The 17,010-nt window shown below is 47.8% G+C and overlaps 1 protein-coding gene across 1 annotated transcript in view; it reads left to right on the top strand.

Annotated features, from left to right (window-relative positions):
* Positions 1 to 1,901: 1,901 nt before the first annotated feature.
* The window catches only part of L3MBTL1 (l(3)mbt-like 1 (Drosophila)), a 35,540-nt gene continuing 20,431 nt past the window's right edge, over positions 1,902 to 17,010 (top strand). The window contains exons 1-8 of the mRNA XM_006839352.1: positions 1,902 to 2,090; positions 2,163 to 2,283; positions 7,262 to 7,342; positions 7,497 to 7,723; positions 8,355 to 8,490; positions 8,672 to 8,822; positions 8,945 to 9,068; positions 9,659 to 9,748. Coding sequence (XP_006839415.1) covers positions 1,902 to 2,090; positions 2,163 to 2,283; positions 7,262 to 7,342; positions 7,497 to 7,723; positions 8,355 to 8,490; positions 8,672 to 8,822; positions 8,945 to 9,068; positions 9,659 to 9,748 — 1,119 coding nt within the window. The remainder of the gene's footprint in view (positions 2,091 to 2,162; positions 2,284 to 7,261; positions 7,343 to 7,496; positions 7,724 to 8,354; positions 8,491 to 8,671; positions 8,823 to 8,944; positions 9,069 to 9,658; positions 9,749 to 17,010) is intronic.

The raw sequence follows: 17,010 nt of genomic DNA, 5'->3' as shown, positions 1-17,010 counted from the left end.
CTGGGTAGAGATGAAAGAAAAGTGAACCGATGGTTATGTGTATTGGTGTGTATAAAGAGGCTTCCATCGTTATGGCAACCAGGATCCTCAACTGATGCAATCCTGTTCTCAATAATATGAGACGTGATTAAAAATCGACATTGCAGCAAGGCAGAACACATGTAATGTGTTGGCGTGGCAACAAGAATACTTACATTCTGCATAATCCTGAGGATCACAGAAATTTTGGGGTGATGGTTGGTGGTTATGTGCCTTGGAGTCGGTTCCGACTCATAGTGACCCTGTACAGGTTTTCTGAGGCTGTAAATCTTTACGGGAGCAGAAAGTCTCATCTTTCTCCCGCGGAACAGCTGATAGTTTCGAACTGTTGACCTTGTGGTTCGCATCCCGATTTACTTGGCCTCAATGACTTAGGTACCCTTTCCTCATGTGACTAGGAGGCAGGATGGCCTGTGACCATGAGCTGTAGACTAACCCACTCAAACTAAACCCACTGGGTCACCGCCTGCCCTTGAGTCAGTTTGACTCAAAGCAATCTTGTAGGACAGAGCAGAACTGATCCAGAGAATTCCCAAGGTGGTAGGGGGATTGGGAGTGGCTGGTGCTTAACCTCTGTGACACCAGGACCCCATAGATACTTATTTCCTGTTTTTAAGTGCCATGGAGTCATTTCCAATGCATCACGAACCTGTCTAGGGTTTCCGAGGCTGTAAATCTTTATTGGAGCAAAGATTTACAGTCTCATCTTTCTCCCATGGAGAGACTGGTAGTTTCAAACTGCTGACCTTTCAGTTAGCTGCCTGACTCTAACCCACTACACTACCAGAGCTCCTTGTGGAGTCGGTTGTTGTTGTTAAGTGCCATGGAGTCAGTTCCAACTCTTAGAGACCTTGTATAGGGTTTCTGAGGAGCGGCTGGTGAGTTTGAACCACCGACGTTGTGATTCAAACGTTGTAATTCAACGTTGTGATTCAAATGACCTTGTGGTTCAGTGCTGATTCCTCAGCGCCTCACCGACTTCTGTGGAGTTGGTTTGTTGTTGTTAAGTACCTTCGAGTTGGTTTCTACTCATAGTGACTCTGCATAGGGTTTCCAGGAGCAGCTGGTGGGTTTGGATTGCCAATCTTGTGGTTCACAGTCCACTGCTGATGCTACAGTGCCACACCCACAAAACCAATGTGTTTCCTTCCTTCTTGCTATATGCAGGCTCCCATCGTCTTGAATTACACAAACCCATGTGAAGGTACAAGGTGTGATGTGTTTAATAAAGAGTATTTTGCATAGGAGGACCAGTAACTAGAAGATTTGGGTAGTCAGGTCATGTGAAGGCCACGAGATTAGTTGAGGAAAGTGAAACACCAGGACCACCATTCAAGGCAACACCACAACAGAAGCCATTACTAAATACACGTCAGTCATCTTCTGTTTACAAATAGAGAAATGGAGAACCATGAGAATAAAACGATGAGTCCACGTCATATTACCGCTGGCAGACACCGGAACCCAGGGGAGACTAATGCCAAGCAGGGCCCGGACCAGAACCTATGCTGCGCTGGTCTGTTTTCGTCTGATCACACGTGCTCTTCAGCTTTTCTGAGGCAGGTTTCTAACCCTTCTTGGTTTCCCTTCTCCAGGTGGGGTCAGGTGCGGTGGGGGACACAGACGTGGGGGTGGGGTGGAGGTGTGTGCAAGCTCCGATTGTAATCACCCACCACTCAACTCGGAGGGGGGCGGTGTGGTGGAGGGAGCTAGGGTCCTATGGGTCTCTCTCTCCAGCCTTGGTGGTTCCCGCGCCCCACTACGCTTCTGGCTGTGATGCAGGAGGTAGAGCGCAGAAGAATCTCAATCCGCCTCTTCCGAGAAGCAAATTGGCCCCAGGGGAAATAGGGCTTTAGGCCCACATGGCCGTGGAGGGGGATGCAGGCGCCCAAGGACCCTCGGGCCTGCGACCCCCAAATCTTCTCCGTGCGCCCGCTTCGCGTGAGTGCGTCTTGCAGGGGGCCGGGCCCGCCCCCCTGTGCGCGCAGGCGCGCGCCGCGCTGGGCTCGGACCACCGCTCAGCGCCGGGCGGCTACCGGCTGGCCTTGCAGGTAAGGATTCCGCGGGCGAGTGCTTCGGTCCATAGGTCTCGTTGCCTCCCTCCTTCCGAGCGCCTCTGGCAGGTAAGATATTCGAGACAACTGGAGTGGATGGGTTCTGGGCGGAGTGCGGAGGGAGCCGGGTGGATGCCGGGCTCCGGGCGATGGGATTTGGCGGAGCTGCTGCTGGCGGCGTTCAAGAGGGGTGGGGAGGGAGGAGGCTTCTTTTTGCAGGGGGGAGTGGGTTTGTTTGTTTTTTTTTTCCTGTTGTTGAAATGCAGTCAATTGCGAGTTTTTTCGTCAATGGAGAGGAGAGTATCGAGGGCGGGATTTTGGTTTTCTTGGAATTGGATCATTTGGCAAACTTTTCTATTATTAATTTTTTATTTTTATAACAAAATTGAGATTCCCCCTCTCCCCCTTCCAAAGGGAAAGAATTATAAAAAAAATTCCGCCATTTTGGCATTTTAAAAAGTAACCGCTTTGCGGAGCTGACGGATCAGTGGCAGCCCCGCCAGCCCGCCAGGGTCTACACCAGTCCCAGAAGGACTCCGAAGGTGAGGCGGATCTGGATCCTCGAACCCAGTGCACTAGGCCGCAGCATTCGCTCCCGCGTACCTGCCGCCGCGGGGGTGGGGGAGGGGGTCTGGACCGAGGCCCCAAGTTTGTGGCGCTCAGGCTTGCTGCGACTCCGTGTGTGTTGGGGTGCCAGGTCTGTCTGGGGCAGTGACTCCCCACCCAACACCTAAAGCAGAGGCATTTATTAAGCATCAACTGTGTACAAGGCTTTATAGGTCGCTAGATGGGGAGAGAGGGGTCCCTGGCTGACCACAATAAACATGGACATATTCATTCCAGAAATATTTATTGAGCACCTACTGTGTGCCAGAAACAGTGATGAGGATACAGTGCTTTTAGGTTTGGTTGGCTGGTGACTTTAGGAGGTTTATTGAAAAGTACTCTCGGGAATGTCACCAGTAGGAGACTGAAGCTAGGCAGAGGAAGATTTTGAACTGATGAGTTACATCAACCTCAGGCTGTCCCAAGAGGCGTCTGGAACTGGAATGGTGCCTCTTCCCAAAAATCAAGACTGTTGCCATTTAATGGATTTTGACTGATAGTAACCCTATAGAATTGAGTTGAACTGTTCCATAGGATTTCTTAGGCTGTGTAAACCTTTACTGAAACAGACTGCCATATCCTCTTCTGGAGTAGCTGGTGGTTTCCAATTGCTAACCTTTCAGTTAGCAGCAGAGCACTTAACCACTGCACAACCAGGGCTTCTTGATGGCCCTTCAGATGTCCCAAGTTGAGGCAAGGGAGCAGGCCTTTGTACCCCAAATCAACTAATCGTTGGATGGTTGATTCCAGAAGAGGGCATGAGGGAGAACAGCTCTCTTGGTTGAGGGAGGGTGCCAACCCTCTTCCAGTACCTTGCCTTCCACTTATAACCCCAGGTTCAGAATAGAAGGAAAAAATCGCATTCTTGCCCTAAAGACAAGCATGACTGTGCCACTTAGGGATTAAGGCTTTCCATGCTTGTTGTGTCTTCTCATTATTTACCATGCTTTGCTCTCACCTGCCTTATTCATTCAGTGACTGTTGAGTACAATCTCTGGATGAAGCTTTTTGCATGGTAGGTGCTTTGGCCACAGACCTACAGAGTCAATGCATGGTTAGATTGTGGTAGCATGTAGCAATAAGTGAATACCACAAGAACACAGAGGGGAAGAAACAAGGCGACAGAGTTACAAGAGCACAAGAGGGAGACAGCAAGCCAATTTTTCAAGCAAGCAGCTTACATATTTTTCCAGAAGCTACTAAGCTCCCTGGAAGTTCTGTTAAAAAGGGAGTGGACTAGTATTTGATGAGGACCTGCTGGTGTCAAGATTTTACATGTATCCTCCAATTATTCTCCAGCTCTTTGAAGCGACTCTACTACCACCTCCATATTATATATAAGGAAGCTGAAGCTCAGAGAGGGTAAACTACCTGCTCTCATAGGTATTCAGTGGGGGTTCAAAGTCATGTCTGCCGTAAACCTCGACCATGCTCTTTAATCTGTATGGCAGAAGTCATTGTCAAGTATAGCTAGCGCTGTAGCCACCTATCACTCACTCATAGAGTGCTTTTTATTAATGGAGGGAAGGTACCACAGGTGGGGTTTTTTTTGTTTGTTTGTTTTTTGTTTTTTGGTGTTTTTTAAGGAAGTGGGTCATTTGGCATCGTTTTGAAAGTTTAAATTACTAAAATCCAACACAAATATTCATTTAACACCTATTGTGTGCCAGATACTCTTCTGTTGTTGCTGTTGTTAATTGCCATTGAGTCAGTTCCAATTCATAGTGACCGTGTATAAGATTTCGGAGGAGCATTGGGTTTGAACTGCTGACCTTCTGATTAGCAGTTCAGTGCTTATCCTACAACGCCACATGAGAACTCCAGTCTAGGTACTGGGATATAGCAGTGAAACGGACAGAGCGATGTCCATTTCTGTCATGTGGCGATGACTTACAAACACAGGAACAGATAAATGAAGGATCTATAGGATAAACACTGGACTGGGAACCACAAGGTTGATTGTTTGAGCCCACCAGCCACTGCAAGGAAGAAAGGTAAGGCTTTCTGTTCCCGCAAAGATTAAAAAAAAATTTTTTTTTGCATTGGTACTAATTTTTTTAATTAATTAATTTTTTATTGTGAACTGAGTGATAGTTTACATGGGAGAACATCAGCTTTACACTGACGTTTCATTGCAATGATTACAGTCTCCTCTGTGCATCACCATTCAACAATATTTACTTCCATTCCCTCTGTCTTTCTTTTTTGGGGGGGTGGGATGGGGAGATGTACACAGTCACACTTCGACATATATCATAATTTAAACCAAAGGACACATACTGCAAGAGTGTGTCCACCATTACTCAGCCCCTCTCTTCCCATGAATCTGTAATCCTCAGCTGCTCCCTCTCTCCATGTCCTCATCTCTGCCTCCATCTCTGGTGTCACTGCTTCTCTGGATTCCCGCAAAGATTTTAAGCCACGAAAACCTTGTACAGGGTTTCTGAGTCAACCAACTCAAGGGCACTTAACAACAACAACATATGGCACATTTTATGAAGATCATTATATGGTACAGGGTGTGAAGGAAATAAACCCAGTAATGAGACAGAGAGTGGTGAAGTGTAGTGGGGGGTGGGGGAATGTTCTGCTTCAAATTGATAGTCAAGAACGACCTCTCTGAGGCCTAGATGATGGGAAAGATCCAGCCAAACAGAGAGTTTGGGGAAGAGCATTCCAGGCAGAGGGAGTAGCAAGGGCAGAAGCTGTAAGGTGGAATTGTTGGTCAAGCAATAGAAGGAACCCAGAGTCCGTGGAAGGTGAGGTCAGAGAGGAAGGCAGGTCAGACTCTGTAGGGTGAAGCATTTTATTTCATCCTAATGGCATAGCCATTGAAGAATTTTAAAATGGATCACATAGGAAATTGAATGATCCGGTTTATGTTTTGAAGCTCTCTGTGACTAGAGAATAGAGTGCAGGTGGGTGGAAGAGAGAGATGGATTAAGAGGCAACATCAGAGGTCCAGAAAGAGCTGATAGTGGTTGGAACTAGCATGGTGGCAGTGGAGAGGGAGAGAAGAGGCCAAAGATGTGCTTTGGAGGTAGAGCCAATAGGCAAATTATAATATGCCTAAAGGAGTCCTGATGTGGTGTTGTAGGATAAGCACTGTACTGTTAGCCTCAAGGACAGTAGGCTCCTTGGAAACCCTATATAGGGTCGCTATGAGTTGGAACAGATTTGATGGCACTTAACAGCAATGACAACAAAGCTGTGTTGTCTGATATGGTAGCCACTGGCCATTGAGGCTATTTAAACGTAATTAAAATTAAATAAAAGTTTCAATTCCGTTTCTTCAGTCTTACAAGCCACATTTTAAGTTCTCGGTAGCCCTATGTGGCTTGTTGTTGTTGTGAAGTGTTGTTGAGTCGATTCCGACCCATAGCGACCCTGTATAGGATTTGCAAGGAACAGCTGGTGAACTTGAACCTCTGACCTTCCAGTTCAAACAGCTTTGCAGTCTGGCGCATTAACCCACAGCACCACACCAGGACTCCTAGTGGCTACTATATTGCACAGCATAGGCATAGGATATTTCCATCATCACAGAAAATTATATTTCTATAATATAATTATATTTATATAAATTATATATAAATTATAAATATATACATTATAATTCTTTAATATAATAGCATAGTGGCTGACACATTTTAGGAGTTGAGTAAATGGTATATATTAAATATTTGTGTTATGTCATTAGGCCATTTTTTCTGTATATTCGTATTTACCTGTTCAGCCAACTCTTTATTAAATGCTTCTACTTGTGGCACTGTGGGTTAATGTGCTGGACCGCAAAGTTGGTTTGGACCACAAGGTCGGCAGTTCAAGCTCACCAGCCGCTCCTTGGAAACCCTACACGGGGTCGCTATGTGTCGGAACCAACTCAGTGGCACTTGACAACAACTCTCCATGCTTTTCTAAAGCACGTATTGCCTGGGTTCTAATACACTACTTGAGTTTGTTCAACAGATGTTTGAGTGCCCTCTTGGTGTTGGAGAGACTAGTGGGCAAAGGGCACAGAACATGACCAGAAAAAAATCCCACCTCCTAGGAATATGAAATCTGTGTGGGTGGGGGAGAACCCTGAAACCTGAAAGGCTCTGTATCCCCAGAAGGAGAAGAAAATGGTTCTGGTAGGGGTGGGGTCTAGAAGGAGGTGAGTTTGAACTTGACCTGGGCTGTGTATGAGGACTGCTGGCTAGATAGAACGTTGTCCAGAGCCATTCTGAGCCCAGCTTACAAAGCACGGTCATATATACCATTGCATCCACAGTACAGAGGAGGGTGGGGAGAACTTGGCTGGAGAACTCTCAGTAACCTTGGTGGAGCCAGGAGCCAGACCTGATGCTAGTCGCCTGAGACACTCTACCCCCCACCCATTCTAGGCTGAGGTCATTCTTTGCAGATTGCTGGCCTGGTAGTGGCCAGCTCCCTCTCAAAGAAGTTCCCTTCTCTTTCTGACCTCCCGGGGAGGCGGGGGCTATGTTTGGTTTGTAGGCCTCTCAGGATGGAGGGACATGCTGAAATGGAGATGCTGAGGACACTGAAGGGGCCCTCCACAGGGGAGGTCAGCGTCCACCTGGTGGCCAGAGACAACCCGGGTTCCGGCCCTCACCTGCCCGCTACTGCCTTCATTATCCCAGGTGGGCCAAGCCAGGGTTCTAGGGAGGAGGAGGAGCTTAAGCAGGTGTGGATCCTTGGGATGGGATGGCTCTTTCCCCTGCCCAGATATGCATGGTGGGATTGAGGCAAGGCCACTAGGCTTACCTGCCTGCCTGTTCGTGTGTCTGTTTGCAGCTAACTCGGCCACTCTAGGCCTGCCTAGCAATGCCCTGGAGGTGTCTTGCTTTCCCCGAGAGTCAATCCATGTGGGTGCCCCGGAGCGGGCGGCCGCCAGCGAACCCGTTACGGCCACCGTGCTGCCTCAGTTAAGTGCTGGGCCAGCTACCAACTCCGGTGCCAGTACGGTGCGGCTCCTGGAGTGGACGGAGTCGGCGGCCCCGCCTCCCGGGAGTGGCCTGCGGGTCAGTGTCTGGCGGGTATTGGCTAGGCCCCGTGAGCTGCATCTATGGGGCGGGGCTTGGGACCAGGGGCGAGGCCTGAGGCTGAGCGAGGAAGCTGGCTGACAACAGGGAGTAGGACTTTGAGGGCGTGGCTCTAGGGGCGTGGCTCAGGGATAAGGCACTCTAGGACCGAGGGGCTCTGAGGTGTGTGGCATGGAGAGGCTGTTGGGGTCAAGTCGAAGGCGTTTTAGGGGCGTAATTTAGAGTGAGAGGCTTTGGACCAGTCAGTTGAGGCCCTAAAGGTGTGGCTGGGGGAGGCGCAGGGCATGGGGGTGTGACTTTGGGGGTGTCCCAGAAGCAAAGGCGTGGGGCCGCTGGGAGTGAGGCACTATGGGGATTTGGTTGGGGAATGGGGTCTGTAGTACTTTAGGGGCATGACTTGGAGTGAGGTGCGCTAGCATCTGGTTTGCGGGATCTAGAAGTGTGGCTTGGAGGTGAGGCACCTTGGGGGCGTGGCTTGGGAGTAAGGCGTTGTGGGCCAGGTCTGCGGGGCTTTGGAAGCGTGGCTTGGAGTGAGGCCTCTGGAGTAGGGCTCAGAGGAGGGTCCAGGGCAGGTTCAGAAGTCTTAGTCGTCAGATTCTCCGCGTTCCAGTTCCGGATAAGCGAGTACACGCCGCTGACCATGGTGAGAGCAGAGCAGCCGCGGAGCCCGGAGCTGGAAGGCGTGGCCGAATACGAAGATGGCGAGGCCTCGGCGGGAGGTGGCGAGGCGGGCACCCTACAGCCGGGTAGGAGACCTTGTCCCCAGGTCCTGAGGTTGGCCCCCGCTCGGGTGGGTTGAGGCCTGAGGAGCCTGGACAAGGGACAGGTCCGGAGGTATTACTGCAGGTATGCCCTAGGGGTTGGGCCTGAGGGGGCGTGGCTGCGAAGTAGGCGGGCCCTGAGTGTGGGTGTCTTGTGTCCCCACAGCGGACCTCCCCCAAGACCCTCCAGAACGTAGCTCTCAGGACCCCGTAGAGGATGACACCATCTGTCAGTGCCAAGCCTGTGGGCCTCGGCCAGGTGCCGGCCCAGATCTCGGTTCCTCCAATGACTGCTGCGCCCAGCTGTTCCAGGAGCGGTAATGGGGAGTGCACTGCACCCTACTTGCCCACCCTGTAGTTCCCCAAAGCCCCAGCCCTGTTCAGGGATAAGGAGACGGGCTGGCAGATGGCTCTGTCCCTCAAGCTGCCCCTCCTTCAGGTCTGTCATAGTGGAGAACGCCGTGGGCTGCGCCAGCGCTTCTGAATTGTTCAAACCTATGAAGAAGCGGAAATGCAGGGAATACCAGAGCCCATCAGAGGATGAGTCAGAGCCAGAGGGCATGGTAGGAAGGGGGGGTGCAGAGGATATACTTCAATTCCCACTGCCCCCTCCATCAACCCAGAAAAGACAACCGCAATGCCTTCAGCAAATTTGGGGGCCCATCTTGAGTAAAGAAATCCTGTTCCTGGTTTGAGGGAAAGGAAGAACTCACTCCCCTGATTTTGGGGGGCACTTCTGCAGTCAGTGCCCTCTCAGAGCTGAGGTGCACTCACATGAACTGACACCCAAGGTCCATGTGCAGACAGGTGGAAAGCTTCCTGTCTGGAACCCAGTAACCAACCCAGAAGCTAGGGAGCACAGGTCTCTCTAGCTGCAGAATGGCTGGAGGAGACAGCAGGAAGAGTCTAGTGGGCAGGTGTTTGTGTCCTCAGATTCCGCACCTGGGACTGAGGAGAGTTGTAGGCAGACAGTGTAACTAGGCTGTATGTGCTCCTGTGAGTCTGGGCCCAGGTGGTAAGAGGTTGCCTCCTGCCAATGACCTAGAGGAAATTCCAGCCATTTGGGGCAGATCACCTTGTGGCCATAGAGCAGCCAAGGGCTTCACTTCAGCTTCCGAGGGCAGGAAGCTAGGACTAGGTTTGTTGTCTGCAGGAGAAGCAAGAAGAAGAAAAGGATCCAGAGGGACAGCCTACCACTAGCACCCCAGAAAGTGAGGAGTGGAGCAGCAGCCAGCCTGGTATGGTGGCCTGTGTGTATATATTCGTGTGAGGTGTGTATATACCCAATGGTGTGAGGATTGGAGTGTGGGTTGTGGTTGTAATGGAGTGTTGTGCGTATATAGATGAGCCTGTGTAAGTGCATGAGAGAAAGGGACAGTGTTTCAGGTTGTATGTGTTTGTGTGTTTTGTCTAGTTGTGAGTTAGCCCCACTACTAAAGAGGTCATGGCTCAGTATGTGCAGACTTGAGCATCCTAGCCTGGAACCACATACATTGCTCTCCTTTGTTGGTATGAGCAAGTCTCCACTGCCTCCACTGTTCTGGCCTTCCTATTTGGGCCCCCATTCTGACCCTTTGGTTGGTAGTTATATGCTGTGGAGTCGGTTCTGACTCATACCAGTTCTGTATAGGGTTTCCAAGGCTGTGAATCTTTACGGGAGCAGAAAGTCTCATCTTTCTCCCACTGAACAGCTGATAGTTTCAAACTGCTGACCTTGCGCTTAGCAGCCCAACTCATAAACACTATGCTACCAGAGCTCCTTTCTGCCCCTTTAGTGCTAATCAAAATGGAGTGGAGAACATTGATAGTCAGCTTTGGCTCTCCAGATTTCTCCTTTGCCTTCTCTACATTCCCATGTGACCGGAATACTGTGCCCTGAGCATTTCTGACCCTGTCCAGTCAGGACAGCCTTCCCTCAGCCATGCCCACAGCAGGTGTCTCTGTGCCCTGGCAATGTGACAAAGCTCTTTTAGGGCTGCTGGTAAGTACCCACGGGACACACTAATGTACCATAAGCTTCAGCCTGCAGGCATGCAGTTCTAGTTCTGTGGATCAGCAAATTTAACACCCACCCCTAACCCCCCACCAGTTAAGTGTGTGGAAGCACCCTATTCAGCAAGAAAGCCTCCTACCCAGAGTCACTCCGCTTTACTTGCTGGGAAACCCACTGCTCTGTCTCATGCTCTGGTTCTTGGTTCTGCTGCTACTCCTCTGCCACTCTCCATTGTTACAGTTTTCTGTCCCTGGGTCAGGGAGGTTCACTGTGTAGAAATCTCAGGATCCAAAGGACATGCTCTACTCCTGGCTCTTTCTTCTTGATGGTAGTGAGAAATCCCCTGTTCCTGCTTCTAAGATGGTTCCTGCTTCTAAGATGGTTTCAAGTTTTTACAATTATAATAAACTCTGTTAACGTCTACTGCTGAATCATGTCATCCTGACAGTATCTTCTCTAACCCTCTGTTACTCAGATCCATCAGGAAAAGACCAAGGCTAGAAGAGACATATTAAACAATTCACTACACATAATTGGTTTATAGCCTCTTAAGACTTAGAGAAAGGATATGGTGTCTAATATTGGTTCAAATGCTCTTTCTTAACTTATGCAGGACCATCTAATGTGATCCCTTCCAGATCAATTGGACACCATTGAGATCTCGTCTCAGGGTCGTGGAGGCTGAGGTTCATGTTAACAAATCTTGGCATTCTGTTCTTTACGTTGTTTTTTACCCCTGTAGACTTTTTAGTAGGGTTGTAGAGACTAAGGTTCATGTTATCAAATCTTGGCATTCTGTTCTTTTCTTTGTCTTTTCCCCCTGTATACTTTTTAGTAAAAGTTCTGAACTAGAGATATTAATTTACAAATTATCTGTACTGAAATGACTGAAGCCGTGCTAAAAGAGCTTCCTGAAGGACATGAACAGAAAAAAGACAATAGGGGAGGAAAATACAGTACTGGTTTTTGTTATCTACCATTGAGGAGCAGAATTAGGGTGAGAGGAAGAAGAATCCGTAAAAGAAATAGAAAAGGACAATAACGAGAGCTAAGACAGTTTAATAAGAAGAACATTTTAACTTAAAATGGATGGTTGGTGGTGCATGGAGATGAAGAGAATTAAGGAATGAGAAAAGAACTTTGGATTTTGGTCTGGTGACTTGATTAATTTCACTAGTGTGTAGAGGGGTAGCTATGAGATTGAATGTGAAGGGATAAAGGAAATAATTCATCAAATGGGAGTAAAGTTATTTAGAATATCCTCTTTTTAATGTCTGCAGGATAGGTCATGATATCTCCTTTTTTATTTCTTACTGTTTTGCGTGCCTTCTCTTTTATCAGCCTTGCTAAGCTGTCTTAAATTTTTGTTTCTTTCTTCTGGTCCTTTTGAGTTTACTTTACTTTTCTTCTTCTAACTTCATAAGAAAGATGCTTACTTAGGTCAGTAATTCTCAGATGGAAGCTCAGCTTTCTTCTTTTGTAATATATTCATTTAAGACTACAATTTTCCTCTAAATACTACTTTGACTGCACCCCAGTTTTTGATATGGAGTACTTCCATTATTGTTCTTTCTTTTAGCAAACACTTATGTGCCTATGTGTATACCAGGCACTGCAGTAGATGCTAAAAGTGAAGGATAAAGCATAATACCAGTCCTTAAGGAGTTCACGGTCTACTTGCAAATTTGATAGGCAAGTCGTTGTTGTTGTTAGGTGCCATCAAGTCAGTACCGACTCATAGCGACCCTGTGTACAACAGAACAAAACACTGCCTGGTTCTGGATAGGCAAATAGGTAGTTATTATATAATCAGATAATAAATGTTGCTTTTGAGCTCTGTAGATACAAGGAACTATCACAGGACAAACTTCCTCACAGAGTCAGGAAAGGCTTCATGGAGGAGGTGGGATGACACACTTTCCACCTCCATCCATTTTTTCCCTTATGAATTTAACAAATATTTGTTAAGCATCTATTCTGTGTCAAACCTGGGGGCTGGAACTTCAAGGCGGATGCTTTAGTTATCTAACATTGCTGTAACAGAAATAAAGCTGGCTACAACGGATGACTTTAGCAAACAGAAGTTTATCCTCTCACAGTGTAGGAAACTAGAAATCCAGGTTCAGAGCCCAACTCCAGGCGAAGGCATTCTCTCTGTGTCAGCTCTGGAGAAGGGTGTTTATCTCCCTTCAGCTTCTGTAGGCCCAGCAGTCCTTGGAGATCTCCGCATATCTTGGCATCAAATCTTCCTCTGCATCTAGGAGCTTCACAGTGCAGGAATCCAAGTTCAAAGAACTTACTTCCCTCTTTGCTCTTTCTTGGTGGTAGTGGTGGTGGTGGTGGTGGTTATGTGCCGTGGAGTCAGAACTGACTCATAGCAACCCTGTATAGGGTTTCTGAGGCTATAAATCTTTATGGGAGCAGAAAGCCTCATCTTTTTCCATGGAACAGCTGGTAGTTTCAAATTGCTGTCCCTGAGTTTCGCAGCCCGATTCATAACCACTATGCTACCAGAGCTCCTTGACACCTATTTTAGAAAGACACAATTCAGTCTGTGGGCAGATGATAACAAAGATTCAGGAGAATGGGATACGGTGGGGGCAGGATCTCTGAAGAACATCAGTCTGCTTTTGTAAAGGCACGGAAGCACAAGGGCATGAAAAAGCTTGATGAGGCTGGAGCGATAGGGAATAGCTAGTTCCCAAAGGACTTTGTATGCTATGGAAAAGTGTCTGGAATGAGAAGCCAATGTGGAATTTAAGCAAAGAAATAACATTAACACGTTTTTGTGTTGGAAATACCCTGAAAGTATATTTTGATCTGAGAGATAAGTTATCAGTTAAGAGACTGGTGGCCAAGATTCAAAGCAAGAAGGATGGTGAGTGTGAAATGATGGCAGTAGCTTGGTTGGAATCAGCAGGATTCTGTGACTCTAGTATCCTGGAGAGTAAGGAAAAGGCATCACGGACCCATCCAGGTGTCTGACCCGTGAGACTGCGAGGAGAGATGGTGGGTGGGTAGATGGTAGTGCCATTGACCATTACAACAAATGCCCAAAGGGGAACGGGTCTTGGTAGAGAAGGTCTCAGTTTGTTTTTGGATAGCATGATTGTCCCAAAGAGAGTGCTAGCCAAGAGCATCTGGTTTAAGGAATAATCAGAGGACCATTTCTGGAAGTCCAGAAGGGGTCAGGACCACAGTTACGGTCCCCTCGTACAAGTTGTAAAAAGGTGTCTCTGCTGGGCAGACTGTTTTTTTAGTTATTTTCCAAGATTTTTACTTGTATGTGATACGATTGACATTGCTTGATGATTTTCACATTCCATTGGGCCACCTTTCTTTAGAATGGGCATAATTATGGATCTTGGAAGTACAGTCGGAATGCTTCTTAGAAGTGAGAATGGCAAGACTTCGTCTCCCATTGTTTGGACATGTTGTCAGGAGGGACCAGTTCCTGAAGAAGGACATCAGGCTTGGTAAAATGGTGGGTCAGAGAAAAAGAGAAAGAACCCCAACAAGATAGATTGACACAGTGACAGCAACAACAGGCTCAAACAACAATTGTGAGTGTGGCGCAGGACCGGGCAGCATTTCATTCTGTTGTGCAGAGGGTCGCTGTGAGTTGGAACAGACTGGACAGTGCCCAATAGCAACAACTGAGCAGACCAAGTAGAAAAAGACATCCCTACTTCATAATAGACACAACCACATTGCTGGAGCTCAGCCTCATCATTCCCCAATGGCTGGATACAAGTTGTCTAGCCGTACACAAGAGCATTGGGGCTTACTAGGGCTTAGAGATGTGCCTAAAGGCTCAACCCATTGTTCCCCATGGAAAAGGATGCAGTAGACAGGAAGAGCGTGGGACTTGAATGGGGAGGCTTTCCAGTCAGAACAGAAAGGTCTCGTGGTTAGGTCTCTCCAGTGGGTTACATTTCATCGGTTTTCTCTTTGGAAAGAATTACTGTAAGCCTTATCTGTCACTTCAAGGCAGTGTGAGGATTAATTGATGTATATGAAGTCTCTGAGGCATCTCTGTATAGCTCATGGCAGAAGGTGTAGCACAGAGGTGGCACCACCCAATGGTAAAAGCAGGATTAAGGTAAAAGGAACAGTACCTGGTGATAAACTGTGAGAGTATCCTTGTTATGCCTGTTGATTTGTGAGAATGATGATGTTTTAAAGTCTCAGGGAGGGGAGTGGCAGGGCTGGGCAGTGGGAACAGATGGAAAGGGCATTGATCAGAAGTTTATACTGGGGCATGAAGAACTTAGAAGTCAACTATGTTGGAATGCTCCATGTAGGGAGTGTTGAAGACTTGGAGTTGAAGAGCCCAAACCAGCCAGGGGTACCTGAAAGGAGTCATCTGGCAAAGAGTCAGCCCTTAACTCATGGGCTTGGGAAAATGTTGACTGGGGAGGAGAAAATGGTCATGGTGTAGGGCCCGGTCATAATAGCAGTGACTTGAAGAAGTATGATGGAAGATGGTGTGGAATTCCAGGGTCCAACATAAGGATGCTAAGCTTGGCATCCTATAGGCTTTTCTTTCCCCTGCTCTGTAAGTCTGCATGAAGAGTAAGTAGAAGTGGAGGGGTTTTTTGAAAGCAACACAATAGGTGATATGTTTTGAGGGAGAATCCAGATTTCATTCAGGGAAGAGACTAGGAGGAAGAGATGCACCGTAAATGAGTGTGTCTCTGAGATTTGATGGCTCGGTTGATGAAGAACACATTTGTTTTGGTGTTGTGGCGTCAGGTAGATGAGATCTCAACATTCTGTTCAATGACTGGAGAAGTCAGAAACCCCAAGACATATGCTTCTAGCCACTTACCTTTCAACTAAGGAAAAAACTTATTCCCATGTGACACATCGTTCCAAGCCTGAAGAATCCAAAACAGTAGCCAAGTGAGCCAGAGCAAGGCAGAGCTTGAATTCAAATCAGACAGCCATGACTCCAGCACTTGGTATTTCATAAGAATCTTTTACACACAGCGCCCCACAGTCTCCGTATCACAACTCAGTGTGGTAGGTGAAACCACCTTTGTTGTCAAGAGCTCTCAAGTCAATTCCCACTTATAGTTACCCTGTATAGGGTTTCCGAGGAGTGGCTGGTGGGTTTGAACTTGCAGTTCACAGTCTAGTGCTTATCCTACAACACCACACCAGGACCTGAATTTTACAGATGACAAAATTGAGTCACCAAAGTTTCTAGAAGAAACTGGAGCCATTCCTCCAAGACATCAAAATTGATTGGTTGGATGTCTGTGGATGTCTGTGGCCTTCAGTGGAAGGCAGTGAAGGTCCTGCAGGGGAATTCATCTGCCCCTTCCTCAGGACCCTGAGACTGGGGTAGAGGCAGGACCTGGCCTGCAGACACTGATGACCCTGCTGTGTTCACTCGAGTACGTGTGTTTGTGAGCAAGGAGTATAAGTGTGTGGGAGGGCTGTGGAGTCCATCTCTTTGCTCTGTGGTCATACCCAGCACACATATGTGTGTCTGTGTGTGGGCCTGGAAATATTCAGTGGATGACTCTCACAAACAGGAATTTACTGTCAGTTTGTTGTTGTTGTTAAGTGCCATGGAGTCAATTCTGACTAACAGACCCTGTATAGGGTTTCTGAGGAGCATCTGGTGAATTTGAACCTCTGACCTTGCGCTTCAAACCGACCTTTTGGTAGAGTGTTTTTCCTACAGTGTCACACCAGGACTCCAGTCTCTCATTTTGGAGGCTAAAAGTCTGAATTCAGGGTACAGGCTCCCTCTGTTGGCTCTGCAGGAAGGCTCTTGCCTCTTCAGCTTCTGCTCTGGGCAGTTTTCATGTGGTTTGGCATCTCTGCTTGTTTACGTATTGTTTATATCTCAGAAGAGATGGATTTGAGACACATCCTACGCTAATCTGGTCTCAAAAAATGGACAGAGATAACCATAACAATGTTGCTAAGTGCCATCGAGTTGGTTCCAATTCATAGCAACCCTGGGTTGGGTTTCTGAGGCGCGGCTAGTGGGTTTGAACTGCCACCTAGAGGTACAAATTGACCTTGTGGTCCATTGCATTGTCCTGCAGTGTTATACCAGGACTCAGCCGTAAGCATAGAGGTTAGGATTTACAGCACCTATTTGGGGACACACAGTTTAATCCATACAGCGGTCCTGTGACCGAATCACCTGGTTCGGGTCATCACTTAGCTTTGTCCTGTTCGTGTCTAAGGGCAGAGGACAAGGGTGCACCTATGGCTGAAACTGTAACCTCAGATCATACTCAGCAGTGCTTTTTGTTAAGTTTCATCGAGTCAGTTCTGAGTCATAGCAACCCTGTCTGGGGTTTCCAAGGAGCGGCTGGTAGATTTGAACCACCAGCATTGCGGTTAGCAGCCCAGTGCTTATCATATACCACCACAGCAGTGGTCATGGTTAAGTGCCATCAGCTGGTGGGTTTCCAGGGAGCAGCTGGTAGGTTTGAACCTCTGACCCTGTAGTTGGCAGTCAATTGCTTATCCTACAGTGCCACCCC

The sequence above is a fragment of the Chrysochloris asiatica genome, unplaced genomic scaffold (genome assembly GCF_000296735.1).
Source record: "Chrysochloris asiatica unplaced genomic scaffold, ChrAsi1.0 scaffold00023, whole genome shotgun sequence".
NCBI classification, from domain to species: Eukaryota; Metazoa; Chordata; class Mammalia; order Afrosoricida; family Chrysochloridae; genus Chrysochloris; species Chrysochloris asiatica.
The sequence above is the reverse complement of the archived record's forward strand: the minus strand, read 5'-3'. Positions and strand labels throughout refer to the sequence as shown.